The 17,462-nt window shown below is 38.3% G+C and overlaps 1 protein-coding gene across 2 annotated transcripts in view; it reads right to left on the reverse strand.

The window, feature by feature from the left end:
* The window catches only part of LOC126352307 (ubiquitin carboxyl-terminal hydrolase 34), a 538,206-nt gene that overhangs the window by 151,625 nt on the left and 369,119 nt on the right, over positions 1–17,462 (reverse strand). For both annotated transcript variants that reach the window (XR_007565188.1, XM_050002677.1), the window contains exons 44-47: positions 9,393–9,570; positions 9,072–9,191; positions 7,236–7,352; positions 2,399–2,633 (exon numbers count right to left, since the gene is read on the reverse strand). Coding sequence is in view for 1 of the 2 variants with exons in the window: in XM_050002677.1 (XP_049858634.1) it covers positions 2,399–2,633; positions 7,236–7,352; positions 9,072–9,191; positions 9,393–9,570 (650 nt within the window). In the remaining variant the exon portion in view is untranslated. The remainder of the gene's footprint in view (positions 1–2,398; positions 2,634–7,235; positions 7,353–9,071; positions 9,192–9,392; positions 9,571–17,462) is intronic.

Below are 17,462 nucleotides of genomic sequence, written 5' to 3' on the forward strand. Positions count from 1 at the left end.
AACCATTCAATAATGCAATTTATGTAAAAATGCTTAAAGATTGTTGTAGAAAGGAGCTGAATAGGCCTGTCCAGAGTTGCAAAACTCGAGGACTGTGTGCAACACATTGGTGCTGAACAGTCAGTTATGAATGAAGGAGACTCATGTAACACCTATTTAGAATTTGTACCTGGCTCCAATCAGCCTCTTTCCATCACATCAGGAAGGAGGAACCTATCTTTTTGGGGAGGGACAATTTTGAAACTGCCTCCCCCCCCCCCCCCCCAATAACAAGATACTTTTACATCTACAAACACACTCTGCAAACCACTGAAGTGCACGGCAGAGGGTACTTAGCAGAGAACCACGAGATTAGGTTTATTCCTGTTCCAGCTGTGTCTGGAAAGAGGTAAGAATGACTGAGTAAATACCTTTGTCCAAGTTGGAATTAGTCTGATTCTGTCTTCATAGTTCATAGAGGAGCAATACCTCTCTTCAAAGTCTGCCAACTTAGGTCTTCGTAACATTCTGATGAATCAAGCAAACCTGTGACCATTCATGCTGCCCTTCTTTGTATGGATCCCACACATTCAAGTAATATTCTAATATGGGATGCCCAAGTGATCTGTAAGCTGTTTCCTTTGTAGACTGACTGTGTTTTCCCAGTATCCTGTCAGTGCACTGTAGTCTGCCACCTACCTTACCTATGACTGAGCCTATATTGTTATTCCACTTCACATTGTTGTTGTTATCTTCAGCCTGAAGATTGGTTTGCTGCAGTGCTCCATGCTTCTCTATCTTGTGCCAGCCTTTTCACCTCAGGAACGCTGCTGGAACCTAAAACCTTTTGAAACTGCTTACTGTATTGTACTGTAATGTTGTGTACTCTGATTTGCTTTGCCTTAGGTCTTTAAGTGCTCTATCAAATTATTTGCACAGTACCATATCTCCTATTTCATTCTCATCTACATCCTCTTCTCTTTGTACAATATAGCCTTCAAGTATGCTTCTCTTGCCTAGCCTTTGAATGTATTTCTTCTACTTTTCAGCTTTTCCTGTTTTGCTTAGTATTCATTTTCCATTCGAACTCTTGATATTTATGTAGCAGCTTTTCTTTTTTCCAAAGGCCTCTTTAATTTTCTTGTACGTGTTATCAACCTTTCCTCTATTTATATATGCTTCTATATTCTTACATTTGTCCTCTAGTCATTCCTGTTTAGCCATTATACACTGAAGCGCCAAAGAAAATGGTATAGGCATATGTATTCAAATACAGAGATATGTAAACAGGTAGAATACGGCATTGCGGTCAGTAACATCTATATAAGACAACATGTGTCAGGCACATTAGTTAGATCGGTTACTGCTGTTACAATGGCAGGTTATCAAGTTTTAAGTGAGTTTGAAAGTGTGGTGTTATAGTTGGCACGCAAGTGACGGAAAATAGCATCTCTGAGGTAGTGATGAAGTAGCGATTTTCCTGTACGACCATTTCACAAGTGTACTGTGAATATCAGGAATCTGGTAAAACATCAAATATCTGACATCGCAGCGGCTGGGAAAAGATCTACAATAACAGGACCAACGACAAGTGAGGAGAGTCGTTCAATGTGACAGAAGGGGAACCCTTTCAAAAATTGCTGGAGATTTCAGTGCTGAGCCATCACCAGGTGTCAGTGTGTGAACCATTCAACAAAACATCACCAATATGGGCTTTTGGAGTTGAAGGCCCACTTGTGTACCCTTCATGACTGCATGACACAAAGCTTTATGCCTTGCCTGGGCCCGTCAACACCAACATTGGACTGTTGATGACTGGAAACATGCAGCCTGGTTGGGTGAGTCTTGTGTCAAATTGTATCGAGTGGATGGACGTGTACGAGTATGAAGACAACCTCATGAATCCATGGATACTGTGTGTCAGTAAGGGACTGTTCAAGCTGGTAGAGGCTATGTTAGGGCATTACCATTTCATTTGGGCTGAATGTATGTACTAGCTGAACCTTCAACAGGAGATGTATGATCACTAAGTGTTTTTTTCTACAAATATTTCACACACCATATCATACACTGCACTTAACCATGGGTGCAACAGAGATTCTGGGGAAAATCAGATGGGCGTGATTTTTATCAGACTTCTATATTTGTACTATGGAGTTAATATAGTAAAACCAGAAGGGTATACAAAAGGTTTTTTTTTTCACACAATGTAAACATTTATAATTGTAAGGAAAGTGTTTGAGGAGGAACAGTTCTTTTAATATGATTTCAAGATCTGTATTTATATACAACTGGACCTCAATATTGCCCTCCAATGCTTGTAAGTTCAGAAAACAAAACTTTTCTTTCCTTAGAAATTTTCACTGTTATTAGCATAAGAAATGTGAGAAGATAAACGAAAAATTGACCAGAAATTTACCTATGCAGAGTGACCTCATCTCCGGTGGATTATAGGTATTCAGCAATGTAGAAATCTTGCGCAGCACTTCCACCCACTCTTTGACTTGCAGCATTAACGTCCGAATATCCCGCGGTTCACGGCACATGCGCACACACTTCAAAAAATCACACAGTAGGGAAAGAAGTTCTAGTAGATCAGAAAGTACATGGCATGCTGTTGCTTCATGGTACATTGTATGCAATGTCTGTAATGCCTGTAAGAAAAGAAGAAACACATTAATAGCTAAATACAGATTTGTGAGCTAAAAAGGGTAAAGTTACTGTCAGCTAGTATAACATCACATAGAGGGCAGTTTTGCATACACTTTGTGTGAATGAGTCAGTCAGAAGACTATTGAACTTGCAATGGAATAGTTATACACTTGCCAGCAGGTAAAAAATATCTCATAGTAATGCAAAACATATTAGTTCAAAGGACTGTTAACGATTAACTAGTTGTATATTTTATATGTAGTTGACACTTCTTTAGTCACTAGTAGTTGCAGTTACATTTTTCCATTTTCTTTGTTTTTCCACATTCCAGAGAAACAAAGTGGTCATAGATATAAAATAATTTGTGAAACCTATCAATTCTGGTAGAAAATCACATCCAATTCTCTGCATAATTTGCTACATATTTTTTTCTTCTTTAGTAAGTGGAATCAAACTAAAAACAAAGTAAGTGATTTTCACAGATTACTACTAAATTACATTCATGTAAGTCCACATAATTTGAGTCAGCAAGACAAAGTGTTTGATCCGTGAGGCCACACAGCTTCTTTTCACATGTTAATACAGGGAGTCAGCAGCTCTTGCAAGACAAGTCATATTATTTACAGACGATGCCACTCAAGGCTTCTCTTACATGTACAGCTGACTATTACACACTTTTAGAAGATGCGTGTTTTTAAGATATTTGTGTCTCGGTATTCTAAGTTGTACTCAAGACTGTTGTGCTTAGTTTGTTATGTGGAACAAAGAAGTAACATATATACACTTTTATTTTATTTATTTATTTATTTATTTATTTTATTTATTTATTTATCCATCCGTAGACAATCAGGATTGTATGGATGTTGTCAACATGAGTATATACAATAGGTACACAAATTTATAATTGTCACAATCGGAATTCATGAATATTATAACAAGATGCATTTTTAAACCACTTAATGACACAGTTGCTAATTTTTACATATTTCTATGCATTCACATCATCTCAAGTAATCATTGACAGTATAAAAGCACTTTTCCGAGAGATTTTTTTTAGCGATTTCCTCAGGTTATCTATTTTGCTTATGTCTTTGATCCCTTGTGGAAGTTTATTGTATAATTTAATTCCATTATATAACATGCTATTTTGAGTTTTTGATTTGTTTTTCCTATAGAGGTGTAAGTGTTGTCTGTGTCTGGTGTCATGTGCATGTATGGAACTGTTTATCGGGAACTGGTCAATGTGTCTTTTTATGTATATTACTGTCTGCAAAATGTATTCACACGGAACTGTCAATATACCCAAAGATTTAAATAACTCTGTGCAATGGGATCTACTGCTACTTTTTGTTATGATTCGTACAGCCCGTTTTTGCAACTTACATATTGTTTGTCTGTTCTGCTCTGTTGATCCCCAGAAGGTTATGCCATAACTAATTATAGAGTGGACATACGCAAAATATGCAGTTCTAGTACACCGGCTACTACACACTGAATTTATAATCCTAAGTGCATAGCATGCTGAAGCTATTCGCTTTCCAAGTACCGCAGTGTGCTTGGTCCAATTTAGTTGAGAGTCGACATGAATGCCTAAAAATTTTGTTGATGGTACACATTCTATGTGCTCGTCATTAACTTTTAGCTTGCTACTGTTCGGTTTTCTGTTTAAGTGGAAGCTAATACTGTTGGTTTTTTTTACATTTAGGGTTAATTTATTAGTCTCTATCCACTGGCATACATGCTTAAGTGTTTCCTCAGCTTTTTCATTGAGTGCACTTGGCGACTCAGCTTTGATTAGGATGTTACTGTCATCAGCAAACAGTACTGATTCACCATGTTTGACACTTTGTGGAAAATCGTTTATATATATTAAAAAGAGGATTGGGCCCAGCACACTTCCTTGGGGGACTCCTATGTTGATGTATTCTGGGTTTGAAAGGTGTGAAAAGGTGTGATTGGAGTTGGTTTGAGTGATCTCCACCTGTTGGACCCTGTTTTGCACGTATGAATGAAACCACATGTTTGTTACTCCTCTTACTCCTAGTGCATTTAGTTTGTTTAGCAAAATTGTGTGGTCTACCGTGTCAAATGCTTTGGTCAAATCAAGGAAGATCCCTGTTATGTGGTCTCCTTTGTCTAGTGCTTCGAGGATAACATTTGAGAAGTGAGCTACAGCTGAATTTGTGCTTTTGCCAGCCCGGAAACCAAATTGCTCTTTACTCAGAAGATTGAACTTTGTTAAGTACCCCATGAGCCTGTTTTTCATTATGGTCTCTATGACTTTTGAAAAGGATGACAGTAATGAGATTGGTCTGCAGTTTTCTATGATTTCTGGGTCACCTTTCTTATATATAGGTAGGATTTTTGCATGCTTTAGTATTTCTGGGAAGCAACCCATGGAGAAGGATTCATTGATAATGTGCACTAATGGGTCTTTGATGTTGTCTATGCAGTCCTGCAGTAAGCACACAGGTATTTCATCTATGCCTGCTGAATTTTTACATTTTAGGTTACTCACAACATTGGATACTTCTTCTGCTGTGGTTGGTCGTAGCATCATTGTGTGTGCTATTTTGTTCAGAGTTTGTGATTGCTTTGTTTTGTTGAACTTCTGTTGCAGTCTGGTAGCTATGTTACTGAAATATTGATTGGCAAAGTTTGCTAGTTTTTTGGGATCATTTATTTTGGTATCATTGTGCTGAAACTGTATGTTTACTGGCTTTAATTTTTTCCTATTAGTTTCTTGTTTGGTGATTTTCCATGCTGCTTTGATTTTATTACTGGCTTTTTCTATAAATTTGTCATTTTGGTACCTTTTAGCCACTAACAATACTTTTCTATAGATCTTTCTGTATCTATGATAATAGTTATGAAATGCTGAATCATTACGGTAGTTTTTCATTGAGCTGAGGTGCTTGAGCGTTTCAGCAGATTTCCTTATCACATTGGTTACCCAGCTGTTGTTGTTGCATGATTTAGTGATTCTTAGAAATTTAGGGAACACTTCTTCAAACCTGAATTTAAATACTGACAAAAACTTTGAAAACTTCCCATTTATAGTAGGTTCTCTCTACACTTCCTCCCATGTTTCACTGTTAAGTAGTGCAGCAAATAGAGCTCTTTTTGACTTAGAGAAAACCCTACTGTACTTGTGTATTTTAGTGTTATTATCTAATTCTATACCCAATTTTAATAACTGACTGGAATGGTCTGCGATGCCAAGGTCATCTATGACAACGTCACATCTATCTTTCTCTATGTCTGTTAGCATATGGTCAATACTTGAAGCTGAATGTCTGGTTATCCTAGTGGCAGTGTTAATTAATGGTGATACACCATAGGCATACATAATGTTCAGAAAATTATTGTACAACATATCTGGGTTCATCATGTTAATGTTTAGATCTCCACAAATGATAATTTTGCCTTTGGGGCTGGAGACCATATCTAATGCTTGGGTTAACTTTGTAGTGAATGTGTCCATGTCACCACTGGGAGCACGATAAATACATAGTACTGTTAGTCTTTGGAATACATCTAGGTTTTTTATATCTAAAGCAGATATTTCTATGTGTTTATCTTCACTTAATGCCATGACGTCATTCCTAATTTTATACATAATCCCCTCTTTCACGTATATGCATGATCCACCACATTTCATAGTGTTTCTACTGTAATGACAGGCTAGATTGTATGAATGTAGTGCTACATTTGATAATTCTGAACCGTTACACCAATGTTCTGTTAAGCAAACAAGTGAGCTGTCAATACACTGCAGTTCCACTTCTAATTGTTGCACTTTGTTTCTTATGCATTGCATATTTTGGTGGAAGACTGAGAAGCACTGAGCACTGCTTACCTTGTAGTCTTTACGTTTCTCTTGCCTTGGTCTAAAAAATCCTTTTGGTGATGGGGTGTTATGGTTATCCTACTGATTGATGGACTGGCCACTCTTTCTTCCGTTGGATCCTCACATTTTCTCGCTGTTTTTGTTGAAGATGATTCTGGTGCTGCCTCTTCTTGTTCAAGTGATGATCCTGGCTGCACTGATGCTGTGGCTGCGACTGACTTACTAGTTATGCAGCTGTTAAGGTGTTTTCGTATTTCCTTGATAGAAACTGGCTGTATTGCAATTGTATTTCTTACAGCGTGGTCGTCTTTTTGTATTAGTTTTGTCAGCATTTTGCTAATGCATGACTTCCCAGCACTGTTATAGTGTTGACCATGTTTCGTGAACAGTTCTCTTGAATTGGGAAGCTCAAAGAATGTTACGTTTTGATAATACTTGCATATTTTACGAAATTGTCTATTTATTTTTGTAAGCTCCCAATTTACGATTGAGTTGTCCTGCAGGTCGTTTCTATGAGGCATGCTTGTGACTACGATATTCGGCACTTTGAGGTTCAGTAGTGTTGTTTTTAGACATTGTGTGGCAAATTTACCCTCGTTTCGGTATACATCGTTGCTTCCACCCATGATTATGACCGTGTCATTCTTAGATAACTCATTGCACCTGTGTAACTTAAGACCTTTGTGTGAATAATTGATTAAAATGGACAACCTTTAGTAAGCAAAGTAAAGGTAAGTTGTATGCAGAGGCTTACCTCAAACGCCAGCTGCAATCCACCATTATAAATGACGTACAAACGATCATCATCACTGTCTATAAGTGTGCGGAAAGCCATTATAAGAGTTGTCCAACAAGAGCGTCCATCCAGAACCTGCATTAATTGTATAAGATTAGTTTTAATCACACACATTCATGATAAACATTTTATCTAAAAATTAAATGAACATTAAAGGACCAAGTAGTACTTAATGTTATGCATATGGCACTAAATACATATGCATTTGTGAAAACAGCAGCACCATCGAGAAATCAGGATGCAACTTACGCAAAATGTAAAGCAAAATTGGGAAACACAAATGAATATAAATTGAACTCACATTCCTGCATTATGAGCATACCACGAACCTAAATGTCTGATATACAATACCAGCTTGCTTGCTTTCTTTCTTTGACTGATGCTTGTCCCGCGGTTTTGCATGGTTAGCGTGGTTAGGAATCGATTTGGCAAGGTTAATTTTAAGGGATATCAGATGGTTTCATTCCAAACTTCTTGTTAATGATTCATTTGAAAGCAGATGGATGATTATTACAAAGAGATAAACAATGTACTTTTTCAAAAGTGGTTTGAGATGTCATTTACGACAAATCTACAAGTCCATCAGTGATCATTATGGATAACACATTACACTACTCTGTTTTTCATGAAAATACACCAACTTTGGCAACAAAAAAATAACAATATTATTCAGCAGCTAAAATGACAAAAAGTGGGTTTCAGAAGTCTGAAAAGAATGAATTGTTCGAAATTGTTGCATAAAAGAAACCACACTTCCAACATACATAACTGACAAGCCTTCTAAATGGCATGGGCATGGAATCGTTCGACTTCCTCCGTATCACTGTTGCTTTTCAATGTCACTGTAGAGGTATGGGCACAAATAAAAAATTATGTTGCTGCAAACGACAAAAAAATCAACATCTCTGAAGCTAGAAACCTCCTTTTGAAGTTGTCGGTCAGGTGACAAGCAACATCTGGAAGAATAGTGTCAACAACACTGAAAGTGATATCGGAAAACAGCCAAAGATGAAAAGATTGTGGAAGAAGACATTGAAATTTAATTATACATCTGGAAGGGTGCAGTGATAGTTCGAGTGGTGCTACAGAAGACTATTCAGTATCAGATTCTGACAGTGATGGGGGTGGTGTTTTCCCTTCAGCATAACTACAACACACTTAGGCATTTAAAAAGGGAGCATTCCACTGATATCTATGATCACATTGTGAGTATTTTCTTCAGGTTACAACTATTAATATACTGATAAATTATTCTGTTGCTTGTTGTAGAACTAATAAATAAGGCAAATATTTAACAACAAAAACTGCAAATGTTCAACAATTTGGAAAAATAGTTTTCACTTGTTTTGTGAAGTATAACAAATAACTTCATGATATTTCAGTATATTAGATACCAAACAGCTCTTTTCAATTTTTCGGGCTTATATAGGGTGTCTAGTGGGTCAGTATTCATGGATATGACAGGAATGATCACTGAAAGCAAAAAATATCTTAAATGTGGGCTCTGAAATGTCTGCCCTAAGATCTACGAGCACCACTACATCTTCTGTGCAGTTTCTTTCAGACAGTACTTCATTATAGACAACAGTGTCAGAGGCAAAAAGTTTGAGGTTGCCGTTAATGTAAGCAGCGATGTGGAAGTATGTGAGGGTTGGAGTCCCAACAGCTACAATTGAAATAATAATGATGATGATGATGATGATAATAATAATGATAATAATAATAATAATAATAATAATAATAATAATAATAACAATGAGATAAAATTGAATGTCACGAACTTTTACTACAAACCTGTAAGTAAAGCTGCAGGGTTTGTCTACGGAATGCACTAATTTCGTGTAGCTCTTGTTCTGTACTATCCGGAAACTTCATTACAAATAGTTGTATCAACTTGAACAACTCATCAACAGCCTGAAAGTAATACATTGGAGAAATAAGAGAAATAAATTTGCTCTAAATTGTTAACTATCACATGAAGAAACAGTCCTATTTTTTGACTATATCTTTGTGGATAATATGAATATAAAATATAGGTGCACTTAATAAAAATATAATAATTATTCCCAAAATCTAAAGAGATAGAACAGAATCTACAAGCTAAAAGTAACTTACTGCACTATACTGTGTTGGATGTGGTGTAATATTCTTGAAAGCCCAATGTAAGTTCTGATGGTTGGCTAGTGACCTCGTGAAAGTTCGAGATTGCTGACAGCACATACGAAGTAACCCATAATATGCAGGAAGCATTGTACGGTTGAACATAACAACGTCCTGATCTTCATGATCTGCCCTAGATACGAAATAAAAAAGATTTAGGTTAAATACAGCATATTTTCTTCTTCTTCTTCCCCTAATAGTAGATGATTCACATGTTCTGGTCACAGAGAAAGTTATAACAAGAGAATCATGAGCAACAATTACATACCTCAGAGAATTAGCTTTCAAATTAATTTGTTTACCCGACATCAAGCAAACTTAATCACTATACACAATCACAACAACAACCAAAATCAGTCAAAAATCTGAGCATGAGGTGATCTGATTAACAGTGATCAGGAACATTACAAAACGTGAGATTTGTAGTAACCAAGCTGAGCAGTAACGTAATTTTCAACTGTTGCTGCAGTCACATTGTAATAACCTCCTCTGGACATGCAATGAATTAGTTTCTTCTTCTTCTTCTTCTTCTTCTTCAAAAATATAGTGCTGTGAAGCAATTATCACTCTGGATATGGACCTGGCCTGATGTTGCCTTGGTGTTAATATGCACGGATCGATAACATTCCTGCAGTAATGGAAAGGAAAGGGATAGAAGGCAACTGTGAATAAGAAAATAAAGATTGAGTGGTAACAAAAAAATGTAATACTCCAGCAAAATAAAGTTATTGTTTCAGAACATTGATATTTTGTTTCTGTCTTAGTGTGCACATGTTTACAGATCATGTTGCTAATTAATCACCAGTTTAAGGACGTTGGGTTACTGACCATGGCCATAACAAACACTGACCCCAATTGAGAGTTTAAAACTTATCAGGTGCATACCATATTTACTCACATGTAAGCCAACCTCAAATGCAAGCTGCACCCCAGAAATGAGATTCGGAGGGGGAGATTAACATCATTACTGCTAAGCTTAGTTACTATAAAAATCAAAACAAATATGCTTCCGCATATGATGGATAAAGTATAAAGTGGCCCCGCCATTCAGGGATTTGTAGTAGTATTTATGTTTAGTAATTCAGATGGACTTAAATTTAGAATGTTGGACACATGAAATTACTGTTACACTGCAAACAATGATAGCAGAGAGGACTCTCAATATCTATCAAAATGTTCCAACAGAAACAATGGCAGCAGGGGCCACTAAGGCATTTACATATTATACAGCAAGTCATGTTCGAGTCTTACACTATATCACATGATTGTCTTTCAAAGTATTTTTTCTTTCTAATGAATATAGTGTTTTCATCCAAGAAAGTTGCATTTTGTCTTGAGAAAGTATCCCACTCTATTTAAAGGAAATAAACTTGACACAGAGCAATCCATATATTCAAGACAGAGATTATACAGGGTACTTTATTAGATTACTTTTTCACATTGTAAACAATACAATTCAACTGCAAAGAATCATTTCCAGCACAAGTAATCTGTACAAAGTGCAGACCACAAGCACTGCCATCACTGCAGAAAATCTTTCTCGTACAATGTCTCCTACATCTGTCAACGTTGTTTGACTACCAAGTTAGAGCACGACCGCCTAAAATACAGGCAGCCGTAATTAGGAACTATGCGCAGGTGGGCTGAGTGGCAACATCACAAGTGAGTCTCACTGCACCACATACCTGAACACAGTCAGGATTTTTCATTTTTTCTTATGTGGTCAATAAAATGCTAGTATGAGACTGCCTAGAGCTGTTGAAATGTAAAACTGTACTTACTGTGCTTGTCAACTAATGCAAGTTTCTTAAAACAGTCAATTCTGATGGGGTGTATATGAAAAGACATTTGTTTTAATTGCTTTAAATACTTGAAAAACTCCTGCATTCAAAGATGAGCTATATTAAATTTGAATTTCCCTTATGATAAAAAAAAAAAAAATTAACGTTCAATACTCCAAACAATAACACAATAGCCTCTGAGGCAGAATGACTACTCATGGCAGCTTCTACCAGCATTTTTCAAAATTTTCTTAGGCTTTGTCCCTGAATCTAAGCCAGAGGAGGGCCTTAATTTAAGTAAATGCTAGTTTCATGAAATTTTAGACGAATTGCAGGAAGTCAGTAACTTCTTGCCTTGATTTTTTGATGCACAGTCTTCTGGTCATCTTCAGTTGTATACTCTGCACCAAAATACCATGGTAGAAAGCTACTGACACATAGCAATTCACCCAAAATTTCATGGTACACTTATTCCCACTCACCAACAGCAGATTACATGCTGCCACAATAGAATGGGTACATCACCAACATATTTTACTTTATCTTAATTTTTTTGTTTCTTTCCACCTGGTGTGTGCCTTTGCTTTCCATTTCTTGCTGCACTCTTTCATATACACTCATGAGAAATTGAATTTCAGAAAGCTATTGTGGTTGAGACACAGCATTCCTGCTGCCAGAGTGAGCGGAATGTCTCCTGAACTGGCAGTCATCAGAATTTCTGCTGTCTGGCGGCATGACAGTTCACTGTAGGATGAGTAAGACATGCAATATCAGCCTTTCAGCTTATTTGATGTTGGGTACCAGAAAAATGGGACTATCCAACATCAGAGCTGTGGTGGTACTGAGATTTTTGTGACCTCCATCAAATGTATTCCATTACTATCTGGATTTGGAAATCACTGCCATCAGAATGAGCAGCCATTTCTAACAATGTGACCGAGGGGGTGAGTACTGTGGTTCGTAACAGCAGACGGTCAAACAACAGCCTCGGTAGCTGAGTGGTCAGCGCGACAGAATGTCAATCCTAAGGGTCTGGGTTCGATTCACGGCTGGGTCGGAGATTTTCTTCACTCAGGGACTGGGTGTTCTGTTGTCCTAATCATCATCATTTCATCCCCATCAATGCGCAAGTCGCCGAAGTGGCGTCAAATCAAAAGACTTGAGCCAGGCGAACAGTCTACCCGACGGGAGGCCCTAGCCACACGGCATTAATTAATTAAAACAGCAAATTGCTCCCAAATTCAATGCTGAACAACTAAAAACAAGCAGTCGTACCATAAGAACCACCATCTTTGAATGGGTACAGGTACCATTGCCTGCACATGTGAACCAGAGCTTACTCCAGATCATAGAATACAAAAATCGTCATGGGCCTAGGATCATCTCCAATGGACACTCAAATGATGAGAAAATGCTGCTAAGATGATGACTAACATTACACAACAATGGCAGAGTATGAATACACTAAAAATTACATTAGGTGACACATCTCACTTGTCTTTAAGGTACTAGACAAGAAGGCGGCAGTGGATGTACACTATGTGATCAAACGTATCCGGACACCTGGCTGAAAATATCTTACAAGTTCGTGGCGCCCTCCATCGGTAATGCTGGAATTCAGTATGATGTTGGCCCACCCTTAGCCTTGATGACAGCTTCCACTCTCGCAGGCATATGTTCAATCAGGTGCTGGAAGGATTCTTGGGGAATGACAGTCCATTCTTCATGGAGTGTTGCACTGAGGAGAGGTATTGATGTCGGTCGGTGTGGCTTGGCACGAAGTCAGAGTTCCAAAACATCTCAAAGGTGTATTGTAGGATTCATGACAGAACTCTGTGCAGGGCAGTTCATTACAGGGATGTTATTGTCAAGTAATCACTCCGCAACAAGCTGTGCATTAGGAACAGGTGCTCAATCATGTTGAAAGATGCAATCGCCATCCCCGAATTGCTCTTCAACACTGAGAAGCAAGAAGGTGTTTAAAACATCAATGAAGGTCTGTGCTGTGATAATACTATGCAAAACAACATGGCGTACAAGTCCCCTCCGTGAAAAACATGACGACACCATAACACAATCACCTCTGAATTTTACTGTTGGCACTACGCACACTGGCAGAGGGTGTTCACTGGGCATTTGCTATACCCACACGCTACCATCGGATCGCCACATTGTGTACCGTGATTCGCAACTCCACACAACATTTTTCCACTGTTCAATCGTCCAATGTTTACGCTCCTTATGACAAGCGTTTTTTTTTTTTTTGCATTTACCGACATGCTGTGTGGCTTAATGAGCAGCCACTTGACCATGAAATCCAAGATTTCTCACCTCCTGCCTAACTGTCATAGTCATGCAGTTTGGAATTCCTGTGTCATGGTCTGGATAGATGTCTGCCTATTACATATTGCGACCCTCTTCAACTGTTGGCAATCTGTGTCAGTCAACTGACGAGGTCAGCCTGTACACTTTTGTGCTGCACGTGTCCTTTCATATTTCCACTTCACTATCACATTGGAAACAGTGGACCTAGGTATGTTTACAAGTGTGGAAATCTCATGTACTGACATATGACACAAGCAACACCCTATCACCTGACCACGTTCGAAGTCTGTGAGTTCCGCAGAGCGCCCCCTTGTGCTCTCTCACAATGTTTGACTACTGAGGTCGCTAATATGGAGTTGCAGGGGCAACAGTCTGGATGATTGACTGATCTGGCCTTGTAACACTAACCAAAACGGCCTTGCTGAGCTGGCACTGTGAGCGGCTGAAAGCAAGGGGAAACTACTGCCATAATTTTTCCTGAGGGTATGCAACTTTACTGTATGGTTAAATGATGAAGGCGTCCTCTTGGGTCAAATATTCCGGAGGTAAAATAGCGCCCCATTCAGATCTCTGGGCGGGGACTACTCAGGAGGACACTGTTATCAGGAGAAAGAAAACTGACATTCTATGGATCGGAGTGTGGAATGTCAGATCCTTTAATTGGGCAGGTAGGTTAGAAAATTTAAAAAGGGAAATGGATAGGTTAAAGTTAGAGATAGTGGAAATTAGTGAAGTTCAGTGGCAGGAGGAACAAGACTTCTGGTCAGGTGAATACAGGGTTATAAATACAAAATCAAATAGGGGTAATGCAGGAGTAGGTATAATAATGAATAGGAAAATAGGAATGTGTGTAAGCTACAACAAACAGCATAGTGAATGCATTATTGTGGCCAAGATAGATACGAAGCCCACGCCTACCACAGTAGTACGAGTTTATATGACAACTAGCTCTGCAGATAACGAAGAGATTGATGAAATGTATGATGAGATAAAAGAAGTTATTCAGGTAGTGAAGGGAGGTGAAAATTTAATAGTCATGGGTGACTGGAATTCGATAGTAGGACAAGGAAACACAATAGGTGAATACGGAATGGGAGGAAGGAATGAAAGAGGAAGCTGCCTGGTAGAATTTTGCACAGAACATAACTTAATCATAGCTAACACTTGGTTCAAGAACCATAAAAGGAGGTTGTATACATGGAAGAAGCCTGGAAGGTCTCAGATAGATTATATAATGGTGAGACAGAGATTCAGGAACCAGGTTTTAAATTGTAAGACATTTCCAGGGGCAGATATGGACTCTGACCACAATCTATTGGTTATGAACTGTAGATTAAAACTGAAGACACTGCAAAAAGGTAGGAATTTGAGGAGATGGGACCTGGAAAAACAAAGAACCAGAGGTTGTAGAGAGCATCAGGGAGAGCATTAGGGAATGACTGACAAGAATGGGGGAAAGAAATACAGTAGAAGAAGACTGGGTAGCTTTGAGACATGAAATAGTGAAGGCAGCAGAGGATCACGTAGATAAAAAAGCGAGGGCTAATACAAATCCTTGGGTAACAGAAGAGATATTGAATATAATTGATGAAAGGAGAAAATATAAAAATTCAGTAAATGAAGTGGGAAAAAAGGAATACAAACGTCTCAAAAATGAGATCAACAGGAAGTGCAAAATGGTTAAGCAGCGATGGCTAGAGGACAAATGTAAGGATGTAGAGGTGCATATCATTAGGGGTAAGATAGATACTGCCTACAGGAAAATTAAATAGACCTTTGGAGAAAAGAGAACCACTTGTATGAATATCAAGAGCTCAGATGGAAACCCAGTTCCAAGCAAAGAAGGGAAAGCAGAAAGGTGGAAGGAGTATATAGAGGGTCTATACAAGGGCGATGTTCTAGAGGACAATATTATAGAAACGGAAGAGAATGTAGATGAAGATGAAATAGGAGATATGATACAGTGTGAAGAGTCTGACAGAGCACTAAAAGACCTAAGTCGAAACAAGGCCCCGGGAGTAGACAACATTCCATTACAACTACTTGGGAGAGCCAGGCCTAACAAAATTCTACCATCTGGTGAGCAAGATGTACGATACAGGCGAAATACCCGCAGACTTCAAGAAGAATATAACAACTCCAATCCCAAAGAAAGCAGGTGTTGACAGATGTGAAAATTATTGAACTATCAGTTTAATAAGCCACGGCTGCAAAATACTAACAGGAATTCTTTACACACGAATGGAAAAACTGGTAGAAGCCGACCTCGGGGAAGATCAATTTGGATTCCATAGAAATGTTGGAACACGTGAGGCAATACTGACCCTACGACTTATCTTAGAAAATAGATTAAGGAAAGGCAAACCTACGTTTCTCGCATTTATAGACTTATAGAAAGTTTTTGACAGTGTTGACTGGAATACTCTCTTTCAAATTCTGAAGGTGGCAGGGATAAAATACAGGGAGCAAAAGGCTATTTACAATTTGTACAGAAACCAGATGGCAGTAATAAGAGCCGAGGGACATGAAAGGGAAGCAGTGGTTGGGAAGGGAGTGAGTCAGGTTTGTAGCCTGTCCCCGATGTTATTCAATCTGTATATTGAGCAAGCAGTAAAGGAAACAAAAGAAAAATTCGGAGTAGGAATTAAAATCCATGGAGAAGAAACAAAAACTTTGAGGTTCTCTGATGACATTATAATTCTGACAGAGACAGCAAAGAACCTGGAAGAGCAGCTGAACGGAATGGACAATGTCTTGAAAGGAGGACATAAGATGAACATCAACAAAAGCAAAATGAGTATAATGGAATGTAGTCGAATTAAGTCAGGTGATGCTGTGGGAATTAGATTAGGAAATGAGACCCTTCAAGTAGAGAAGAAGGTTTGCTATTTGGGGAGAAAAATAACTGATGATGGTCGAAGTAGAGAGGATATAAAATGTAGACTGGCAATGGCAAGGAAAGTGTTTCTGGAGAAGAGAAATTTGTTAACATAGAGTATAGATTTAAGTGTCAGGAAGTCGTTTCTGAAAGTATTTGTATGGAGATTTAAGTGTCAGGAACTCATTTCTGAAAGTATTTGTATGGAGTGTAGCCATGTATGGAAGTGAAACGTGGACGATAAATAGTTTAGACAAGAAGAGAATAGACACTTTCGAAATGTGGTTACGGTAGAATGCTGAAGATTAGATCACATAACTGAGGAGGAGGTATTGAATAGAGTGGAGAGAAGAGAAATTTGTGGTACATCTTGACTAGAAGCAGAGATCGATTGGTAGGGCATTCTCTGAGGCATCAAGGGATCACCAATTTAGTATTGGAGGGCAGTGTGGATGGTAAAAATCGTAGAGGGAGACCAAGGGCTGAATACACTGTACAGATTCAGAAGGATGTATGTTGCAGTAAGTACTGGGAGATGTAGAAGCTTGCACAGGATAGAGTTGCATGGAGAGCTGCATCAAACCAGTCTCTAGTCTGAGGACCACAACAACAACAACAACATGAAAATCTTATGTTTTTGGGGGTGTCCAGATACTTTTGATCACATAGTGTATTCTGTCTATGGGATGTTTACAAGGAATTAAATAGGATATGCAACAGATCTGTATTTTATTTTGTTTACAAACAAATATGGGCATTTATAGGACCCTATAGGTAATCTATGCCTCCAGAAAGACAATTAACTATTTGTTCACACAACTACTCAGAATGATTCGAGAAATACTTCACAGACATCAAAGTCCTTGGGTGTTCTCCCATCACCTGACATCAGTCCTATTTGACAAGTCTAGGGTTTCACAGAGTGAGATGATCATGCCTTCAAACAACCTCTGACCAATCTCCACAAATTGTAGTAGGTGACGGTAGTGGAGTTATGGATTGGGATGGCGTCCAAATGCTTTTAGTTTCATGGAAGTCCAC

This window comes from Schistocerca gregaria, chromosome 1 (genome assembly GCF_023897955.1).
Source record: "Schistocerca gregaria isolate iqSchGreg1 chromosome 1, iqSchGreg1.2, whole genome shotgun sequence".
Classification (NCBI taxonomy): domain Eukaryota; kingdom Metazoa; phylum Arthropoda; class Insecta; order Orthoptera; family Acrididae; genus Schistocerca; species Schistocerca gregaria.